Below are 20682 nucleotides of genomic sequence, written 5' to 3'. Positions count from 1 at the left end.
GATGGAAAATATTCAGAAGCAAGCACTTTACTCTCCCTTCAGAGAATGCCTTGCTTGAAGCAGTCTGATTTATGATGTTTGGGAATAGGGGCTTTAGAACAAGTATGATCTAGTTCACATCCCAGCTTATTACTTTAAAGCTATGTTACTTAGGACAAATTATTTTACCTCTCTGAACTTTCATTTTCTTACCCATAATATAATACCAATGCTTGTTCTTGTATGTTACTGTGGAAATTAAATATTGAACATGAGTTCAAAAGTGTTCATTGCTTGTGGCAGATATTCAACAAATGTTAGATCTCTTTTCTTTATCCTGTAGATTTATTTTCTTCCTAAGCAACTCCAGTACTTGTACAAAGTAGTGAGGCATTTTTTTAAGTTACATTTTATATGACTTAAAGATATTATGTCAATTGAATTTGTTCTTAAAGGGTGTCAGTCCAGTGTGATACCAATAACACGTAGTGAGGTTTATAAAATTTGTGAAGGTAGCTGATAAATTTAGGGGCTTTTAAGAAATGAGACTCAAACAGGAAAGATAAAAAAAAAAAAAATAGTACAAAGTAAAATGCCTCTTTGGGATCTGAGGCAGTTTATGTGGTACCTAAGACATTTTATACATTTATAAGCTTTGCTCATGCATGGTAGGAAAACACTACCGCTAAGCTACATACCCAGAGTAAGCTTTGTTGTTGTTGTTGTTGTTTGTAGTTGTAGATTGACAGAATGCCTTTATTTTATTCATCTATTTTTATGTGGTGCTAAGGATCGAACCCAGTGCCTCACAATGCTAGGCAAGCTCTCTGCACTGAGCTACAGCCCCAGCCCCCTAAGCTTTGTTCCTTATGAGGATGTTCTTACAGATGTTTAGCTTCTGTTCCTGGTATTATCTACTACACATATCATAAATTTAACTAATAGCATTGTGCAACATTTTTTACTGTTTTTCCTTGAACTTTTTCTAGTTACAGTGTTTAAGATTAGTCAAATTCCTTAATTTCATCACATTTTGAAATCTGTTTTTATGTATTTTCATAAGTAGTAGAAATTTCTAACTGAAGAAGGAAAGTGAATTTATATTACCTGTTAGACCTTCAGGGTATTCTCTCAGAGAGCTAAAATGGAAGAGATCCGCATTTCTGACATATAAGTAGGTTTATTATGCCTCTGGAATATTACTAGTAAGAAAGGGTAGTTGTCCATAGAATTCCAGGACAATCTTTGCTCTGCTTGATTTTATCTGCCTCTACTTGCCAGAAGTTTCTGTTACTGAACAAACATTTATGAAGAGCTTTGCTAGATAGCCAAGTGAAGATGACAAATGGAGATCCCATTCCTGTTCTCAGGATTTGTGATCTGTTGAGAGAGAGAGTCAGCCAAGATATAAATGACAAGAAGTGGCTTGGAAGGCACAATTGATTCTAACTAAGAAAGTGGAGAAGCCTTCTAGAGAAAGTTGCATCTGTCTTTGGCCTTGAGGGATAGAAGAATATGAGGGCCAGAAGGAGGGTGGGGAGTAGGCAACATCAGAAACAAAGAAGGTACAATATTGCTTGAAATGTGAGGTATATTTTAAGAACAGTGAATAGATTTGTGTGGCTGGAACATTAAGGGAATTGGATTTGTTTGTTGGGAAATGAATCTGGAAAAGTAGAATTGAAGGAGGCGGGACCTTATTCTATAGAGAGAATAACTAATTGGGAGAAAGGTTAAGGAGGTCTATGGTTTTGGTGGAAAATCTAAGGAGTGGCAGGAACAAAGTGAAAAAAAGAGGACCTAGAAGTCTAGAGATGATTTAGGAGATTATTTCAACAGCAAAGGCAGAAAATGCAAAGATCAATTTGGGCTGTAATAGGATATCTGTAGAAGTGGAAAGAATATAGACTTTAATGATATCAGGTAGAGAAAAGTATAAGAGATATATCCCAGGTGACTTTATTTCTTCAATGTTTCTGGGGTTATGCCAGTTAACAGAGACTGAAAAAGGAAAATGTTTGGGAGGGTACTTCTTGTGAAGGACCTTTTTTTTTTTTTTTTTTTTTTAATTAATTCTAGTAGCTACATTAGCTGTAGCACTGGAGGCCTTTTATCAAATGCTATAGGACATGGCATGTTTCAGATTCTGTACGTCAGCAGCTACTGGTACATCCTATTATATATCTGAGGTCTACTTTGAGGTATATGAGATTTATCAAATTTATTACATCATCTTTTGAACATGAGAATAACACAAATAACTTTTTTTAGTGTTCAAGAGACCTATGAAGCCAAAAGACATGAATTGCATGGTGAGCGTCAGAGAAAAGAAGAAGAAATGAAGCAGATGTTTGTGCAGCGAGTAAAGGAGAAAGAAGCCATATTGAAAGAAGCCGAAAGAGAGGCAAGTTTGATGTGATTTTTTTCAGTGTCCTATTTCTTTGGACCAATGTAGTTGAGACACTTTTTACTTTTTTTAAAATTTTATGAATTCTGTCTTTAAGAAAAACAAGTCCTAATATCCATTTGGAGAGCATACATTCAAATTAGGGTAAAAGAAAAAAAAAAGAGAAACTAGGATAGGATCATAAAATAGGCAGGGGTTAGACAGTAATAATACTGCAATAACTTGTACAAAAATTTTTCTCTGAGCTTCCTTGCAGCCAGTCCAGAAAAGGAAATCTTATCAGCTCTCATAGGCATTAAGTCTGCACCATTGAAAGCCTGATAAGCAGGAATTAGCAGAGGGCTTAGGGTACAGAAGTGGAAATAAGCATTGGTTGTGGGCTGTCACAATGCTGTGCTGCTGTCCAGAATGCATCACAATGGAAAAGGAGTACACAGTTTTACCAAGACTGTTGTCTGAGCTGCTTTGTTTACTCAAATTGTGTAATGAATGTATAAGTGAGAATTCTCAAGTGTTGGAAACACATACTCATGTTTCATTGACATTTCTAGGTTTCTACTTTCTTTTTGTCATAGAGTAAAAAGGACAGTATTTAATGCCAACAGGTAACCAGTTTACAAGAATCCTATTGTGTCATGAGTAGGGCTAAAAACAACTCATTTCTGTTGGTATTGTGAGATAATGACTAAATCTTCATACACTGATTTCAGACCTCACCTACGTTTGGCCATATGAATTATCATCTTGCATGATGATAATAAAAATATTTTTATGTGAAAGTTTTAGTTCATGACCATTTCTTATTGTACCTAATTTTTAAAAGTATTACTGTGAATTACATTGTTGGTCTTGTTTCATGCTTGGAAAAACTAAATTATAATAAAATATGGAGCCAGGAGTAGGATGATGACACTGGGGCCTGTTAGTCTTAGTTCTGTGTGCAACACTCTTTAAACCATTTGACTTTTTGAATTTTTCTTTTATAATGTGTTCCCACATAGTGATATTGATACATTTTGGCAGTAGTTGTTTTGAGGTGTCATAAAAGTTGAGAACATGAATCTCCTAATATCTGGTGCTCCTCATTCTACCCTGAATTGAGAATATTGCTTCCATTCTCTGGCCTCCCTCATGAGTTGTTAGGATGCGGACACATGGGAAACCAGTGGGAATAGTTGGCCAAACATTGATATTTGCTAGGAAGTTCTTTCATGAGAGCTCGTTGATTCCTGCTGTCTGAAGGGCTGGAGAGAAGTGATGGTTGTAGAGGTCCAAGGCATTGCCAACCTGAGATTGAACCTGGACCACAATCTCTCAGTCTTAACAAAGTTTTTTCCATAGACCAAGTTTTGTCCACTTTCCTTATCCCCAGAAGACCCAGGGTCAGCAAAATGGATCAGGTCCAGAATGCAGATAGTGTGTGATGAAGAAGGGTAACATTTTGCTGCCTTAGGTAAATCAATAGGGCCATAATAAAATGCAAACTGTGTCTGTATGAGTTACTTCTAATGGAGTCAATAGTAACCATGTGATGTATACTCTGGGATAAAAAGCCTTAAAAGCTTAAAATCAAAACTCCAACTCATTCCTTTACCCCTTTCTCAGCAGGTCTGCTCAGGAGACAAGTTTATTCCTATGGATCCTGCTCCTCTGCTCCATCTTTCTAGTTTGTTCCTATGGATCCTCCCCTCAACTTTTAAAGGCTACATTTTAAAGTAGCTATTTTAGCTGGGCATGGTAGTGCACACCTGTAATCCCAGTAACTCAGGAGGCTGAAGCAGGAGGATCTCAAGTTTGAGGCCAGCCTTAGCAACTTAGAAGTACTCTGTAACCTTTCAAGGTATTTTAGTATGCAAATAAAGTATGTCACTTCGATTTAAGTAATCAGAGATTCGTCTCTGTTTACATAAAACCAATCTGCCTGTATAGGCTCCCTTCCTGAGCTTCTACTCTGCTCGCCTCCCATGTGATAGGGGTGCACCATGCTCAGAGAGTTGTGCCTCTTACACCATTGACCTGCTTTTTGTTTCTATCTTGTAGTTCTGGAGACAGAACCCAGGGCCTTGTGCATACTGGACAAGTGCTTTCAACCACTGAGCTGATCAAAGTGATCTATTTATTACATTTCTTGTTTTTTTTTTTAATATTTATTTTTTAGTTATAGGTGGACACAATATCTTTATTTTTTTATGTGGTTCTGAGGATTGAACCCAGTGCCTCATGCATGGTAGGCGAGTGCTCTACCTCTGAGCCACAACCCCAGCCCCTACATCTCTTGTTTTGAAAAGCATAAACTATTTAAATAAGCAAATACTAAGGAGCTGATACTTCTCAGAAAAGGCATCCTCTGGAATGAAGGAATTATAGGTTAGAAGGGCCTTACTTAGTCATGTTTCAACCTTGTCTCATTTTCAATACTTCTGTCAGAGGCTCAGTGGCCCACAGGACCATTTACTTGTTCCATGTATGGAACATGAAATTTTTATTAGAATTTAGCCATCTATTGTTTCTACCCTCATTCTCTGACTTAATGAATTATTTCCCCAACTATTTTGTTATTGTTGTTGTTGGCATTATAGCAGGCATTACAAAGCCATAGATTGATTTTTTAATTTATTTTTTTAATTTTAATTTTATTTCTTTTTTTAGATATACATGACCATAGAGTGTATTTTTACATATTACACATATATGGAATATGACTTATTCTAATTAGGATGCCATTCTTAGTGGTTGTATGATGTGGAGTTTCACTGGTGGTGTATTCATATATAAACATAGGAAAGTTGTGTCCAATTCATTCTACTGCCTTTCCTATTTCTACCCTGCTCTTCCCTTCATTCTCCTTTGTCTAACCCCCCTGTCGTGTGTTAGCATCTGTATAACAGAACATTTTGCCTTTGGTTTTTTGGGATTCACTTATTTCACTTATTAGTGATAATGTCTAGATGCATCCATTTACCAGCAGAAGTCTTGAAGTCATTGTTTCTTATGGCTGAATAATATTTCATTTTCTTTATCCATTCATCGGTAGAAGGACATGTAGATTGGTTCCATAGCTTAGCTATTGTGAATTGAGCTGCTTTAAACATTGATGTGGCTGTGTGCTGATTTTAAGTCAGCACATTTTAAGTTATTTTAAGTATATACCCAGGAGTGAGATAACTGGATCCAATGGTGGTTCCATTCAAAGTTTTTGGAGGACTCTTCATACTGTTTTTGAGTGGTTGCACCAATTTACAGCCCCATGAACGTACCTTTTCTTCCACATCTTTGCCACTATTTATTGCGTTACTTGTATTTTTGATGATTGCCATTTTGACTAGAGTGAGATAGAATCTAACTGTAGTTTTAATTTGCATTTCTCTAATTGCTAGAGATGTTGAACATTTTTTCATATATTTGTTGACCATTTGTATTTCTTCTGTGAAGTGCCTGTTCAGTTCCTTTGCCCATTTATTGACTGAGTTATTTGTTTTTTTTTGGTGCTAAGTTTTTTGAGTTCTTTATATCCTAGAGATTAATGTTCTATCTGAGGTGCAGGTGGCAAAGATTTTCTCCCATTCTGTAGGCTCTCTCTTCACATTCTTTTTTTTTTTTTTTTTTTTTAAATATTTATTTGTTTTTAGTTCTCGGCGGACACAACATCTTTGTTTGTATGTGGTGCTGAGGATCGAACTCGGGCTGCACGCATGCCAGGTGAGCGCGCTACCGCTTGAGCCACATCCCCAGCCCCTCTTCACATTCTTGATTGTTTCCTTTTCTGTAAAGAAGCTTTTTAATTTGATACTCTCCCATTTATTGATTCTTGATTTTATTTCTTGTGCTTTAGGAGTCTTGTTGAGGAAGTCAGTTCCTAAGCCAACATGATGGGCTACATTTTTTTCCTATTAGGTCCATGGTCTCTGGTCTAATGCTTCGGTCCTTGGTCCACTTTGAGTTGAGTTTTGTGCAGGATGAGAGATGGGGGCTTAATTTTATTTTGTTACATATGGATTCCCAGTTTTCCCAGCACCATTTGTTGAAGAGGCTTTTCTCTAGTGTATGTTTATGGCACCTTTTGATAACTATATTTATGTGAGTTTTTCTCTTCTTTTCTGTTCTGTTGGTCTTCCTGTCTGTTTTGGTGTCAATATCATGCCATTTTTGTTACTAGAGCCCTGTATTATAATTTAAGATCTGGTACTGTGATGCTTCTTGCTTCGCTTTTCTCACTAAGGATTACTTTGGCTATTCTGGGCCTCTATCTGGTCTTGGGCATGTCTTAGTTGGTAGGCTTTAGATGGCATTTTTAATTTCATTGCCTGAAATTCATCTGTTTAAGTTTTTCTGTGTCCTCTTGATTCAATTTTGGTAGGTCGTCCTAGAAATTTGTTGATGTCTTCAAGATTTTCTGTCATATTGGGATATAAATTTTCAAAATAGTTTCTGATTATCGTCTTTATTTCAGTAGTGTCCATGGTGATATTTCTTTTTTTTTTTTTATCATTGATTTTAGTAATTTGAGATTTTGCCCCCTTTCTCTTGATTAGCTTGGCTAAGGGTTTATCAATTTTTTATTTTTATTTTTTTAGAGAATGAGCTTTTTGTTTCATTGATTTTTTTTTTTAATTTGTTTTATTTGGTTCTTCAATTTCATTGATTTCAGCTCTGATTTTAATTATTTTCTGTCTTCTGCTTTTGGTGTTGACTTGTTCTTCTTTAGGGCTTTGAGATGTAATGCTAGGTTATGTATTTGGTGACTTTCTATTCTTTTAGTGAATTAACTCAGTACAATGAACTTTCCTCTTAGAACCGCCTCCATAGTGTCCCAGAGGTTTTGATATGTTGTGTTGTTATTCTCAACATATTTTTTTATTTCACCTCTGATTTATTCTGCCATCCATTGGCCATATATATAATAGTGTAATATTTAGTCTCCAGGTGTTAAAATAGCTTCTTTTTAAAATTTTATTTTTTATTTCTAATTTCATTCCATTATTATCTGATGGAATACAAGCAAGGTATTATCTCAATTTTTTTATTATTATTTATTTTTGTATTTTCTAAGATTTGTTTTGTGGCCTAAGAATGGTCTGTTCTAGAACAGGATCTGGTTGCTGCTGAGAGGAAAGTGGATTCAGTCATTGATCGATGAAATATTTATTATATGTATGTCTGTTAATCCTTTTGTATTTTTTAGTTCTATAACTTCTTTATTTAGTTTTTGGAAGGTCTGTCCAGTCATGAAAGAGGTGTGTTAAAGAGAGGTGTACTGTGTTCTATGTGGTCATTGAAATTGAGAAGTCTTTGCTTGATATACAAAGATGCTGCATTGTTTGAGGCATACTTATGATTGCTATGTCTTGTTGATGTATAATTTCCTTAAGCAGTATGAAATGGCCTTCTTTGTCCCTTCTAATTAACTTTGCCTTGAAGTCCACTTTGCCTGATATGAGGATAGAAACCTCTGCTTGTTTATGAGATCCTTATGAATAATATGTTTTTTCCCATCCTTTTACCTTTAGTCTGTGGATATTTTTGCCTATGAGGTAATTCTCTTGGAGACAGCATTATTGGGTCTTGGTTTTTAATTCAGTCTACTAGTTCCTGTCTTTTGATTGATGGGTTTAGGCCATTTACATTCAATGTTATTATTAACAAATGATTTTTAACTGTCATTTTGATTTATTTCTAATTTTTAATTTGAATTAATTTCTCCTTTGACTATTATTCTAGTGGAGTTCCTCCCTTTCCTGGTTTCAGTTTTATTTTTCATAAAATATTTTGAGTATATTTTGTAGTGCAGGCTTTCTAGTTGTGAATTCTTTTAACTTTTGTTTATCATGGAAGGTTTTTATTTCATGATCAAGGCTTAATTTTGCTGGTATAGTATTCATGGTTAGCATCCATTTTCTTTCAATGATTGGTTTTTCTCTAATATTACTTCATTGAAAAGATTGTACATTAGTTTGGTTTGTATCTCTGAGTCTTCAGCTATCCCAATAAATCTTGTATTTGGTCCTTCATGGTGGACCATGTTTCTTGGAAGTTCTGTGCATTGTCTCTTATCATCTTTTCTCCATGGTCAACTTTCAAGATCCTATTTTTTGTTGTTGTTGGTTAAAACTCTATCTTCCAAGTGGTCTAGTCTGCTGGAAATGCTTTCCATTGAATTTTTAATTTGTTTTATTGATTCATTTATTTTGAGGATTTCTGCTTGCTTTCTTACAGAATCTCTTTATTGATCTTTTACTTATTGTATTTTCTAATTTTACTCTTTACCTCATCCTATACCATGAACTTTCTAAACTGACATCTCTTCCTCTGTGGTGTTGATGGAGTCTGTTATTGAAGTATTCTGGTTTGTTTGGGGCAGTTTGTTTCCTTGCTTTTTCGTATTGTTTGTGTGTCTACCCATGTAACAGTATGGGTAGAGTTTCTACTTTTTGGCTTATAGTGTCCCTGAAGATTTCTAGTAACTCAAAGTTTAGGGATAGGTAAATAAATAACAACAACCTTTCTGTGACATCTACAATGCTAATTGTTACAATAAACAGAAATGATCTAATCAGTTATAATAGTAAAAAGGTTTACAATTTCAAATGCTGAACAGGGAGAGCACAGAAGAGATCTAAGATGTGATGATTATGAGGGAGAGGAGAGCAATATAAGTTAAAAAATAAAGGAAGAGTGAAAGAAAAATAGAGTTTGTTAGCAGAGGAGAGAAAGAATCAAAGGAAACAGATAAGTGAGAGAAGAAATTGTAAAACAAAAAATTTAAAAAATAAAAGAATACAAAACAAAACTGAAATGTACTAATCAAATATCCCAGTCCTCAGTACTTAGTCATAAAAAATAACTGCCTTCAAAAAATGCTTGAAGTTAGAAAAAATTGACAACTATGTATGCATTTACATCACAATTAATGAAAAAAAAAGAAGAAAAAATTTCCCATGAAAAGTTAAAGAATTGTTTCCTTTGGAGTTCAAAAAATTCTCAGCTTCCCTTCTCCTCAGTGTTAGGTGTAGTGGGATAAAGTGTGACGTCTGCTCCACCTTCAGAGTGTGGTTGTTAGTGTATGAAAGTAGATCCTATAGGTGGAGCTTCTGGATGTGAGGTTTAGGCCTAGATAGGTTCTAGGTTCTTTGTTGAATAGCAATTGATTTGAAGATTTTAAGTCGGCACACCTCCAGGGCCCAGTAGTTGCCTGTCCACGCTAGGAGTCTACACTCCAGGAATCTCCCCTAGACCAGATGTGCAGTAGAAGAGCCAATCCTTTGTCCCCTCCGTTACCCCTGGACCCCCGCGTTTCATGTTCATTCAGGTAGGTGCCTGACCCTTTCAAATTTCTGGCTGGTCTCCTCTCCCTGCCGGTATTGCAAGCAGCTAGATTGGAGGGGGCGGGCTTTTGGCCAGGTGGGTATCCATGACCTCTATTCCCCTGTATAAACCCCTTCCTGTGTTTGATTTTCTCCTAGTCACTTAGGCACACTCTGTGTCATGCAGTGTGTGTTTGCCAGGCCTATATTTTGGGCCCAGCTTGGGTTCACCAGGTTCTGCTCACCCAGCTGTTGGGGGCTAGCAGCTTGGCTACAAAATGGCTCCTTCCTCTGTCTTCCATGGGCAGCTGGGAGAGATGCACCTTCTTTCCTGCACAGTGATCTTGTGCAGCATGCCTTTCAGGTTAGTTCATCATTGTCTTAACCACAGGCCTCCTAAAAATGTGGGTTCTTTAATTCTTTTATCCATCCACTTTGCTCAAGCTTGGTGGTGGTGGGAGTGTTGTAGCTTGCCATGACAGTGGTGCTTGGGATTTCTTCTTTATTTTATTATATTCAGCTTCCTGAGTTCTCCATATGCTTTGAATGACCAGTATTAATTTCCAGCAAAGTCACTTATTTTTCCCACCCACTGCTGAGAAGTTGCCTATTTGCTTTCTTGGTTTCACATCATGAAGCAGCCAGGAAAGTGACCTCTTCTATTTCTCCATCTTGAAACCCAACTATGATTGTATACCATCTTTTCCAACACCAAGTCCAACTATCGCCCAAACCAGGTACCTACCTGGATCCTGACTGGTTGGATTCATCTGCCTACCTGTATCAGAAATAAGCAAATGATGTAAAAAGACAAAATGAATTTTATGCAGTTTGATCAAACTGGGGAAAAGCAGATAGATTGTTTTTTCCCAGGTCCTAAGATAATGGTTATAATTTATAGAAATATGTGTAAATTTAACTTGGCTATGTAAGACAGTGAATGTGTCAGTTGAAAACTTTCTGTCTTCCTTGGTACAGAAAGGGCCAGGGGGTATTTTTCAGTTTTCAGTCTCAGCTTGAGAAAGTTCAGGATGCAGAAAAGGACTTCAGGATGCAGAAAAGGGCTTATCAGGAAGTTGCTTTTTATTAATTTGCATGAATGCTCAAGTGCTACACAGAACTGATAATATTAATCTCAGTATCTAATCAGACTATAGGACAAAAACCAAGTTTATCTTTTAGATTTTAAATTCTGCACTTTGATGTTGGTAGGCAAGCACATAGTTGATTCATGTGGAATCTGCTCAAGTCCCCAGATTGTTATTTTTAAGGTAAACTACAATTAAACTAGCTTTACCTGTTACAAAAATCTTTGTCCTTATACCCAGTGCTGATCCAAATAATGAAGACAAGGTTTTGAAAAAAATGGAAAAGACATTTATTGATTTGCTTGAAAATGAGAAGAGTAGTAGACTAGTAAGTATCTCAAGAACTATTGTTCCCCTTACAAGGGGGAAACAAAGGGGTTTTAAAGGGAAATTCGGGGACCAGGCTCAGGGGACCAAGCTCAGGATGTGCCTATCAGAAGATATGATTCCTATTCAGATGGTGGCTATTTTAGTCAGCTTTGCGTTGTTGTGGCCAAATACTCAAAAAGAACAATGTAAAGGGGGAAAGATTTATTTGGGGCTCACAATTTCAGAAGTCTCAGTTCATAGATGGCTCACTCCTCATTCTGGACCCAAGTTGAAGCACACATCATGGTAGAAGGGCCCAGCAGAGGAAAGCTGCTTAGCTCAAGGAGGGGTTAGGAAGCAGAGTAGGAAGCAAGGAAGGGGCCTCAGGTAAAAACCACCCTTGCGGGGTACACACCCAGTGACCCACCTAATCCAGCCATGCCCTGCCAGCCTGGTTACCATTCATTGAGTGCAATCAAACAAGGATGGACTGCTTATGTTATAGCTCTCACAGTCCATTCACTTGACCTGCAAATATTCCTGCATTAACACTGGAGCTTTTGGGGACAGCTGTTATCCAAATCATAGCAGTGACCTTCAGATAGCTGACTGCTCAGACTTGGCACAGATACCTTTCTTCTTTTGATCAGTGAGCTGAAGTTGATGGCCTGAAATGGGAAAAAAACCATTAATTTGAATCCTTGAGGTTTTGGGGGAATGGAGAAGAAGGAGAGGAGGAAGGGTTGGGGGCAGTACATGTTAGTTTTAAAATAAGCTACCAGAGGCCAAGCAGCTGGGTTCATACTCAAAGCATGAAGTTGACCCCCATTTCACACCTTCATTCCTTGTGTACTCCAGTAAGCTTACTTGCAGCACTTCCCATACATTTTATCTGTATGTCCTTTCATTACTAGTTCTTCCATTATGTTTTGCTGGGTGCTAGGAGTAGAAAGATGAAAAAAGCAGAGCTCCTAAGCAATCCTCGAGAAGAAGTTGCTCATACAATTAATTATAACATGGAGTGCTAAAGGTTTCTTTGATGGCTGTAATAGAAGGGTGGAGAGAGCTGCGATTCCTTGTTTGTTTTGTTTATGACTAGTATTTCTTGAGTGCTTATTCTGCCAGACGTCATACTTTAAAAATGTTAAGTACCGCCCCTCAATTTTTTAAAAGCTTCCTTTTTAATAAAAATGCTCTTTGTTTCTCAGAGTTTTATGCCATTTTAGAAATATGCCTTCTGTTGTTCACATAAGGAATTCCTTAAATTGGGGAGCAGATTAAAGTTAAACACAGGCCTGCCTTTAAGTTGACAATGTTCCCTTCATATGATTTATCAAAGTGATTTTCAGCCCCAAGGAAATAAAAATTTACTGGCTTATGGTCTTTATATTTTTCTTTCTACATTTCTGCTTTTTTATGAATAGGGAAAGAAGAACCCCCTTAGATTCTTAGTTGGAACAGACTTCTTGTGTTCAGATTAACACAGAAAAATTGGAGCTTACTAACATCTATACTTCACATATACATGAGAGATATCCAGTCAATGAGTAATTCTCAGAGAGGTGCTTTTGAATTTAAGATACTATAGAATCTTCAACAAAGAACAGTGAATTTTTAAAGAATTAACAAGAGAAAAGAAAAGGCAGATAAAGGCTAGTTAGTAAGGCTTGTGAATAAAAGGTCTTCTGAGGCTTTCTCTAGGCTGCTGGTAAAACCTTTGTTCCCCTTGTGAGGGAGATGCAGGGTACTCTTTGTAAATCTCTGCCCTGCTTTTAGGTATTATAAGGAGAACAGAGATCTCTTGTACATCTGTTTCTTAATTGTCTTCAGCTAAGTAGGCCTTCATATTTTAGAGTGGCAAATTCAGGTCTCCCACAGCTGCATTGAATTTATTTAACCTAAATTTATTTATTTTTTACTGTCTCTGTTGGATATGTAATCTGTTTTTTTCCCCATTATAGTGTAAATTCTACTAAAATATTTTTTCAAGCTTTTTTGAATTCAGGATTTCTTTGTTAATATTTCAAGAAGTTACTGAATGACTGTAAATATGCAGTATATTTGTAAGGTTCTTGACAAACTGACAGCTAACATTTGCTTTCTAGTAGGGTTTGCCAGTATAACTTCAGCTTTATTAGGAAAATAAGTGGCTATTTTCTTTATGATAATTTCCTTCTGCTCTTTCATGGCCCTTATTTTTTTGAGCATGGACTTGAGAAACTTTATTAAAGAGGCTTTGAAGAGAATCTTGTAAAGCAATAAAATAAAAAACCCAGAAAAAGGTCAGTTTTTTTAATGAGGCTATGGTTTGTATTTTATATGGTTCAAGCATTTTTTTGCATGGGAAATCATTATTAAAATTACCAAGGCAATTTCATATGTAAACTTTTACTTGAAGCATGAACTTAGCATTAGGAAAATGATGACCATAAGTAGAAGTTGGGGTTATCTAGTTGCTGAGCCAGAGAGCATTGTTGTGCGTGTGCTGCCACACTGTGTCAGTAATGGAAATTACATTTCTATTTCACAGCTGCATGCCAAATTTGAGCACCTTAAAAGAATTCACCAAGAAGAAAGACTAAAACTTGAAGAAAGGAGAAGAGCTTTGGAAGAAGAAAGGATCCATTTTTCTAAAAGGAAATCTAGCTGTGACATATTCCTGAACCAATCCTATATGGCATCGGGTAGTAACATAAAGAAGGACAAGGACCGTAAGAAGTAAGAGCCCCCACCACTCTGCATCTGTAGCCCTTCCCTCCTCTACTGTCTCCTGGCTCTGCTCCCTGCCCCCCCACCCCTGCCCACCCCCGAAATTCCATACTGGGGATCAAGCCTCCAGGCCCTTATGCAGTGCTAGGTAAGCATTCTAATATTGGGCCACACCCACAATCCTCCTGGTTCTACTTGATCTTCCTAATTCTAGTTCCTATTTAGTTACTCTCTGCCTGCCTCCTGAAACTCAAACTGCTGCTCCTTAAGAGCACAAGCACACACCTTATCTTTCTCATTTACTTCTCTTTTCCCAAAGTTAGAACAGTACCTGGCACATACTAGGGGCTTTGTAAATATTTGGCAACTGAATGAACAAGATAAAAAATATTCATCATAGTAGAAAAGGGTCAGTTAGCTGGGAAAAAATTAGCTATTTCACAGCCCAGATGTGCCCTTAGTATACAGGTAATGACTGCTGACCTACCATGAGTTATTTTGAGTTTTGCGTCAAAATTGAAACTCTGTACTTTGTTGGGGGAAAAAAACCCTAATTCTTAGGCTCACTTTTCTTTTAACCAATCCTTTTGATTATTGATTTTGTGAGAATTTTTATTTTAATAAGGGACCCAGGCTATCGATTCGAACTCCTGTGCTTTGATGTCAGAACATGTGAAACCAATGATGGACGTAAAGATGCAGAGGAAGGTAGAGAGGGCCACAGTACAAGGGGGCGGCCATGAGTAGCAATTGGATGATAATCTCAAGCTTGTAGGTTTTGGTATGTGTTAAAATCAAAGTTACCAAAGTTTTAGAAAATAAGTTTTTTTTCCCCCTTCATTTTATTTCTTCCACTTAAAATGTCCTTATCAGTTTACCTATTTGACTATAGTGAAATTCATGATTTGTTCTGTTCAGAATGCTCCTTTGTGGTCTTTGCCTCAGTTTACTCCAGCCACCTGTGCCCTAGCAAAGTCATGTCTTCCTATGATGGACCCAGAACAAGACTTAAATTTTCTCAATGCCTGTGTTTCTTGCAATTTTTAAGAATGAATGTGATAGTATAATAGTGATATTTGATTCAAGCATTGGATTTCAAAAGATAGACTGTAGATATTATAATAGTACTGCTTTCCAACATACTTTTTTAAAATTATAAAACTAAACAATATTTTGCTTTATCCTTGTATCTCAGATATTACTAAAATTAATTTTCCTTTCAAATTAAAGACCGCTTTACATTTACATTGTAAAAATTGTCACCCTACTGCACTTGAGAACCATGCAGTTTGCAAAATCAGAACTGCATTCATAGAGCTCAGAATTTATCCTCAAGAAATTATGGTTTGGTGGTTGTTTTTTGTTTTCTTTTTCAAGATGCTGTAGCTAAATATCCTGTAATATATTTTCTTTGTAAAATCTTTGTAAAACTAATGACTCTGGTAATTTTTACTTCCTATATTGTTTTGTGTTGTACCAATCAAAATTTTTTTTTTCTCTTTCCAGTTCCAATTTTATGTAACACAGGAGTTCCAGAGCACAGAAGATCATCACAAGCAAAAGTAAAAAGTTATAAGTATGCTTTGATTTTCTTGTTGTTTTTATTTGCTTTTATCACTATATGTGTTTGGCACATGTCCACTGTTACTGACATTTATGGAAAAATATTTCAAATAAGCCAGAGTAGATGATATTACTTAGAAATTCACTGTAGAAATCTCAAGTTTCTGTTTTGCAAAGAATGTAGATATCGTCTCCTGCTGCCAAGTTATTTTGTCACATATTATGCCAAAGAGCAAAGACTCAGCGCCATCAAAAATACAGAACTCCTTCATACTATGGCTGATTACATTTATATTCCAGGATGAACTTTTTTCAAATATACGAAACAAACAAATACACAAAAGTGAGGGAATGTTTCAGAATGTATTACATAGCTCAAACTCTAACTTCTCAATAGTTTTATAGAATTTTAAAGGTTTTTTTTCCATTATCCCATTGGTAATATTCCTACCTTTTGTGTCAAATTATGTAACAGAATGACTTTATGCCTGATTATGCCTTGTTGTGGTTGATGTATTGCTGTGATGAAACAAAATATGTTGAAAAGCTAAAACATCCAGGTATATAAACCCTTTTACCTAGTGATATTCCTGAACCTGGGTATATCATATAATTTTCATTAGGATATCTTACTACTTGTTTAAGTTTGTCTTTCAGGGCAAAATATAAGAAGATTGAATCAATTTTATTAAAAATATTTCTTTACGAACTTCTGAATATTAAATACATTATTTCAAGGAACAGTGCCTTAGTATTTTCACATTGTAGTGGTTCTAACATTTTCACAATGGTTATAGGTATGTAAATTTTTGTTTTTGTATTTCAATATTCTAAATAAAACCAATATTCTTGAAAAAATATATATCTACATATTTACTAAAAATGTGCTTGCTTGCTTGATTTATTTATTTATTTAATTGGGGGGGGGGCATACTGGGGATTGAACTCAGGGGCACTCAACCACTGAGCCACATTTTGTATTTTATTTAGTCACAGTGTCTTACTGAGTTGCTTAGCCCTCACTGTTGCTGAGGCTGGCTTTGAACTTGCGATCCTCCGTCCTCAGCAACCAAAGCCATTGGGATTATGGGTGTGCGCCACCACACCTGGCTTATGATTTTTATGGGTGATAGTGATATTTCACTACTTATATACAATGTGTAATGATCAAAGTAACTGGCATATATTCATTACCTCAGATGTAATCTTTTTTTTTTTTTTAATGTTGGGTACATTCAAAAATTCAAAATATTTACGTACTTGCTATTAACCATAGTTACCTACTGTGCCACAGAAGTTATTCCTCCTATCCAGCTGTACCCCTCTACCTATTAACCATTCTTTCTCCATCTTTCCCCCACGTACTTCTCAACCTCTGATAACTATATTTTGCTCCTGAGGAGCATCGGATTTAGTTTCTACACATATTTCTGGGCCTGACTTTACTGAACATAATTTTCTCTAGTTATCCATGTTGCTACAAAGTGACAGGATTTCTATGATTATTATTATTATTATTTGTTTTACTTAGTTGTACATGACAGCAGAATGCATTTCAATTCATCGTACACTAATGGAGCACAACATTTCAATTCTCTGGTTGTACATGGTGTAGAGACGCACCATTCATGCAATCATACATGTTCCTAGGGTATTGATGACCATCTCATTCCCTCATCTTTCCTACTCCCATAACTCCTCTCTTACCCTCCCATTTGCCCAATCCAAAGTTCCTCCATTCTTCCCATTCCCTCTCCCCACCCCCATCATAGATCAGCATCCACTTATCAGAGAAAACATTCAGCCTTTAGTTTTTTAGGATTGGTTTACTTTGGTTAGCATAATATTCTCCCACTCCATTCATTTACCTGCAAATGCCATAATTTTATTCTCTTTTAATGCTGAGTAATATTCCTTTGTTTATATATACCACAGTCTCTTCATCCATTCATCTATTGAATTCCCTCCCTTTCATCTGTTCATCCATTCATCTGTTGTAGGTTGGTTCCACAGTTTAGCTATTGTGAATTCAACTGCTGTAAACATCAGTGTGGCTATGTCACTGTCGTATGCTGATTTTAAATCCTTTGGGTATAGACCGAGGAGTGGGGTAGCTGGGTCAAATGTTGGTTCCATTCCAAGTTTTCTGAGGAATCTCCACACTGCTTTTCAAAGTGTTGCACCAATTTGCAGTCCCACCAGCAGTGTGTGAGTATACCTTTTTCCCCACATCCTCTCCAACACTTATTACTGCTTGTATTCTTGATAACTGCCATTCTGAGTGGGATGAGTTGAAATCTTAGAGTAGTTTTCATTTACATTTCTCTAATTACTAAAGATGTTGAACACTTTTTCATATATTTATTGATCATTTGTATATCTTCTGAGAAGTATCTGTTCAGTTAGCCCATTTAGTGAGTTTTTTTTTTTAATATTAAGTCTTTTGAGTTCTTTATATATCCTAGAGATTAGTGCTCTATCTGATATGTGTGTGTGTGGTAAAAATTTGCTCCCATACCGTAGACTCTCTCTTCTCCTCAATCATTGAGGATTTCATTTTTCATATGGCTAAATAATAATATTTGTGTGTGTGTGTTAATTATCCATTAATTTTTGATGAATCCCTAGCTTGTTTCCATATCTTGGATATTGCAAATAATACTTCATTAAACACAGGAGTGCAGATACCTTTTCATTATGGTGATTTCATTTTCTTTGTCTCTAAATCCAATCATAGAATTGTTGGATGATGTGGTAGTCTATTTCTGGTTTCTTGAGGAAACTATACTGTTTCCATAATGGCTATTGCTAATTAGCATTCCCCATCAGTAGTATATGAGAATTCCTTAAACTACATCCTTGCCTATATTTGATTTTTTTTTAGAATAGTCATTGTAACTGGGGAGAAAATGATATCTCTTTTGTAGTTTTGAATTGTATTTCCCTGATGATTAATGAAGTTAAGAATTTTTTTCATATACTTGTTAATTTTATATCTTCCTTTGAGAAATGCCTGTTCAAATAATTTGCCCATTATAATTGTTTTTTCTTGATGTTGAGTGGTTTGAGTCCCTTATATATTATATATATTAATCTTTTATTGAATAAGTAGTTTACCAATATTTTATTTTCATTTTATAGATCATAAATCAAGTCTGTTTTTTTCCTTGGATACATAGAAGCTTTTTTGTTTAGTATAATCCTCTTTGTCTATTTTTGCTGTTATTGCCTGTTCCTATGGGACCATATCCCAATTTTTTTGTCGAGACTTACACCCTAAATTGATTTGCCTATGTTTTTCTCCTGGTATTTTAAATAGTTCAGGTTAAGTCTTTTCTTGGTGTGTTGATTTTTGTATATATGGTGAGTGATAGGTCTCTAGTTCTTTCTTCTTCATGTGGATATTGAGTTTTTCCAGCATCAGTTATTAAAGAGATTGCCCTTTTCCAGTGGGTATTCTTCTTGTCTTTGTAAAAATTCAGTTGACTATAAATTTGTCATTGTTTCTGGTTTCTCTATTCATTTGTCTCTGTGCTGGTTTTTTTATGCCTGTATTATGCTGTTTTGGTTACTATAGATCTGTAAGGTTTTTTTGGTTTGTTTGCTTTTGCAGTACTGGGGATTGAACCCAGTGGCTCTGTACCACAGAGCTACATCCTCAATCCTTTTTATTTTTTTGAGATAGGGTCTCACTAAATTGTGAGAACCTAGAAATTGCCATTCTCCTTTCTCAGCCTCTCAGTTTTCTGGGATATTAATCATGCATCATATCTGGCCTGCAGTCTGCTTTGAAATCTAATATTTCTTGATGACTCCAGCTTTGTTCTTTTTGCTCAGGGTTGCTTTGGTGATTTGGGGTCCTCTGAGGCTCCATATTAATTTTAGGAGTTTTGTTTTTATTTCTTTGAAAAATATCATTGGTGTTTTGATAGGGATAGCATTGAGTCTGTAGATTGCTTTAGGTGGTATGTATATTTTAATAATATTAATTCTTTCATTCCACATATGTGTGGTGTCTTTCCAGTTTTAAAAAAATTTTAGTTGTAGATGGACACCTTACTTTTATTTTATTTATTCATGTGATGCTGAGGATCTAACCCAGTGCTCCCCGCATTCGAGGCAAGCACTCTACCATTGAGCCACAACCCAGCCCGCTTTCCAGTTTTTGTATGTTCCCTCTTCCATTTCTTTTATCGGCGCTTGATAGATTTGTGTGTGTGTGTGTGTGTGTGTGTGTGTGTGTGTGTGTTGAGAGGGTTCTTTCATTTCCTTAATTCAGTTTATTCCTAGGGTTGTTATAGGTTTTTTGTTTTTGTTTTGGGGTAGCCATTGTAAATTAAATTGCTTTCTTGGTTTCTTCTTAAGCTAGCTCATTATTGGTATGTAGAAACACTATTTTGTTTTTTTATGTTAATCTTCAATCCTGCAACTATAGTGAATGAGCTTGTCATTTCTAACAGTTTTTTGCTGGAGTCTTTAGGTATTTCTATATTTGAAATCCTACAAGGGTAGTTGGATTTATTGCTTTTCAGTTTTTTCTTCTCTTGTATTTCTTCTCTTGCCTAATTGCTGTTACTAGAATTTCTATTACTGTATTAAATAAGAATGGTAAGAGTGGATATCCTTGTCTTGTTCCAGATCTTAAAGGAAAAAAATTTTCCTTATTCAGAGGTTTGTCATATATGGCCTTAATTGTATTGATATGTTCCTTTTATATCTGATTTGTTAAAAGTTTTCACCATGAATAGATGTTGAGTTTTGTTAAATGCTTTTTCTGTATCTATTAGCAGGATCATATAGTTTTTATCCTTCATTTTATTGATGCAATGAATTAAATTTATTGATTTGCATATGTTAAACCAACCTTGCATCCCTGGAATAAATCCCACTTGATCATAGTATATAATCTTTTTGATGTGCTGTTGGTTTAAGTTTGCTAGAATTTTGTTGAACTTTTGCATCTGTATTTATTGGGGATATTGGTTTGTAATTTTCTCTTTTGGTTGTTTTGTCCTTGTCTGGTTTTTGGTATAAGGGTGATGCTGGTTTTGAATGAGTTTGGAAGAATTCCCTCTCTTTCAACTTTGCAAAATAGTTTTAGAATTGTGTAACAGTACCTTTTTTAAGTTTCGCAGAATTAAGCATTGGAGCTATTTGATTCTGGGGTTTTCTTTCTTGGGAGACTTTATTACTGACTTAATTTTGTTAGTTATTACAGGCCTAAGTTTTTGTTTATTCATGTTTGATCTTTGTATATTATATGTGCTCAGGAGTCCATCTATTTCATGTTTTCCAGTTTGTTGGTGTATGACTAATAATAATCACT

The 20682-nt window shown here is 35.7% G+C and overlaps 1 protein-coding gene across 3 annotated transcripts in view; it reads left to right on the top strand.

Moving 5' to 3' along the window:
- Positions 1-15463, top strand: part of SEPTIN10 (septin 10) — a 72752-nt gene extending 57289 nt beyond the window's left edge. Inside the window, exons 9-11 of one of the 3 annotated variants that reach the window (XM_081265336.1) lie at positions 2251-2383; positions 13615-13802; positions 15300-15463. In XM_081265336.1, the coding sequence (XP_081121462.1) occupies positions 2251-2383; positions 13615-13802; positions 15300-15315 (337 nt within the window). In that variant the 3' untranslated portion in view covers positions 15316-15463. Of the gene's footprint in view, positions 1-2250; positions 2384-3994; positions 4306-13614; positions 13803-14418; positions 14616-15299 lie in introns of those variants that run through there. The other 2 variants (XM_081265338.1, XM_081265337.1) reach the window with 2 other exon arrangements.
- The last annotated feature ends 5219 nt before the right edge of the window (positions 15464-20682 follow it).

This window comes from Spermophilus citellus, assembly GCF_964194105.1.
Source record: "Spermophilus citellus genome assembly, chromosome: 13".
Classification (NCBI taxonomy): domain Eukaryota; kingdom Metazoa; phylum Chordata; class Mammalia; order Rodentia; family Sciuridae; genus Spermophilus; species Spermophilus citellus.
This window is presented reverse-complemented; position numbering and strand designations above follow the sequence as displayed.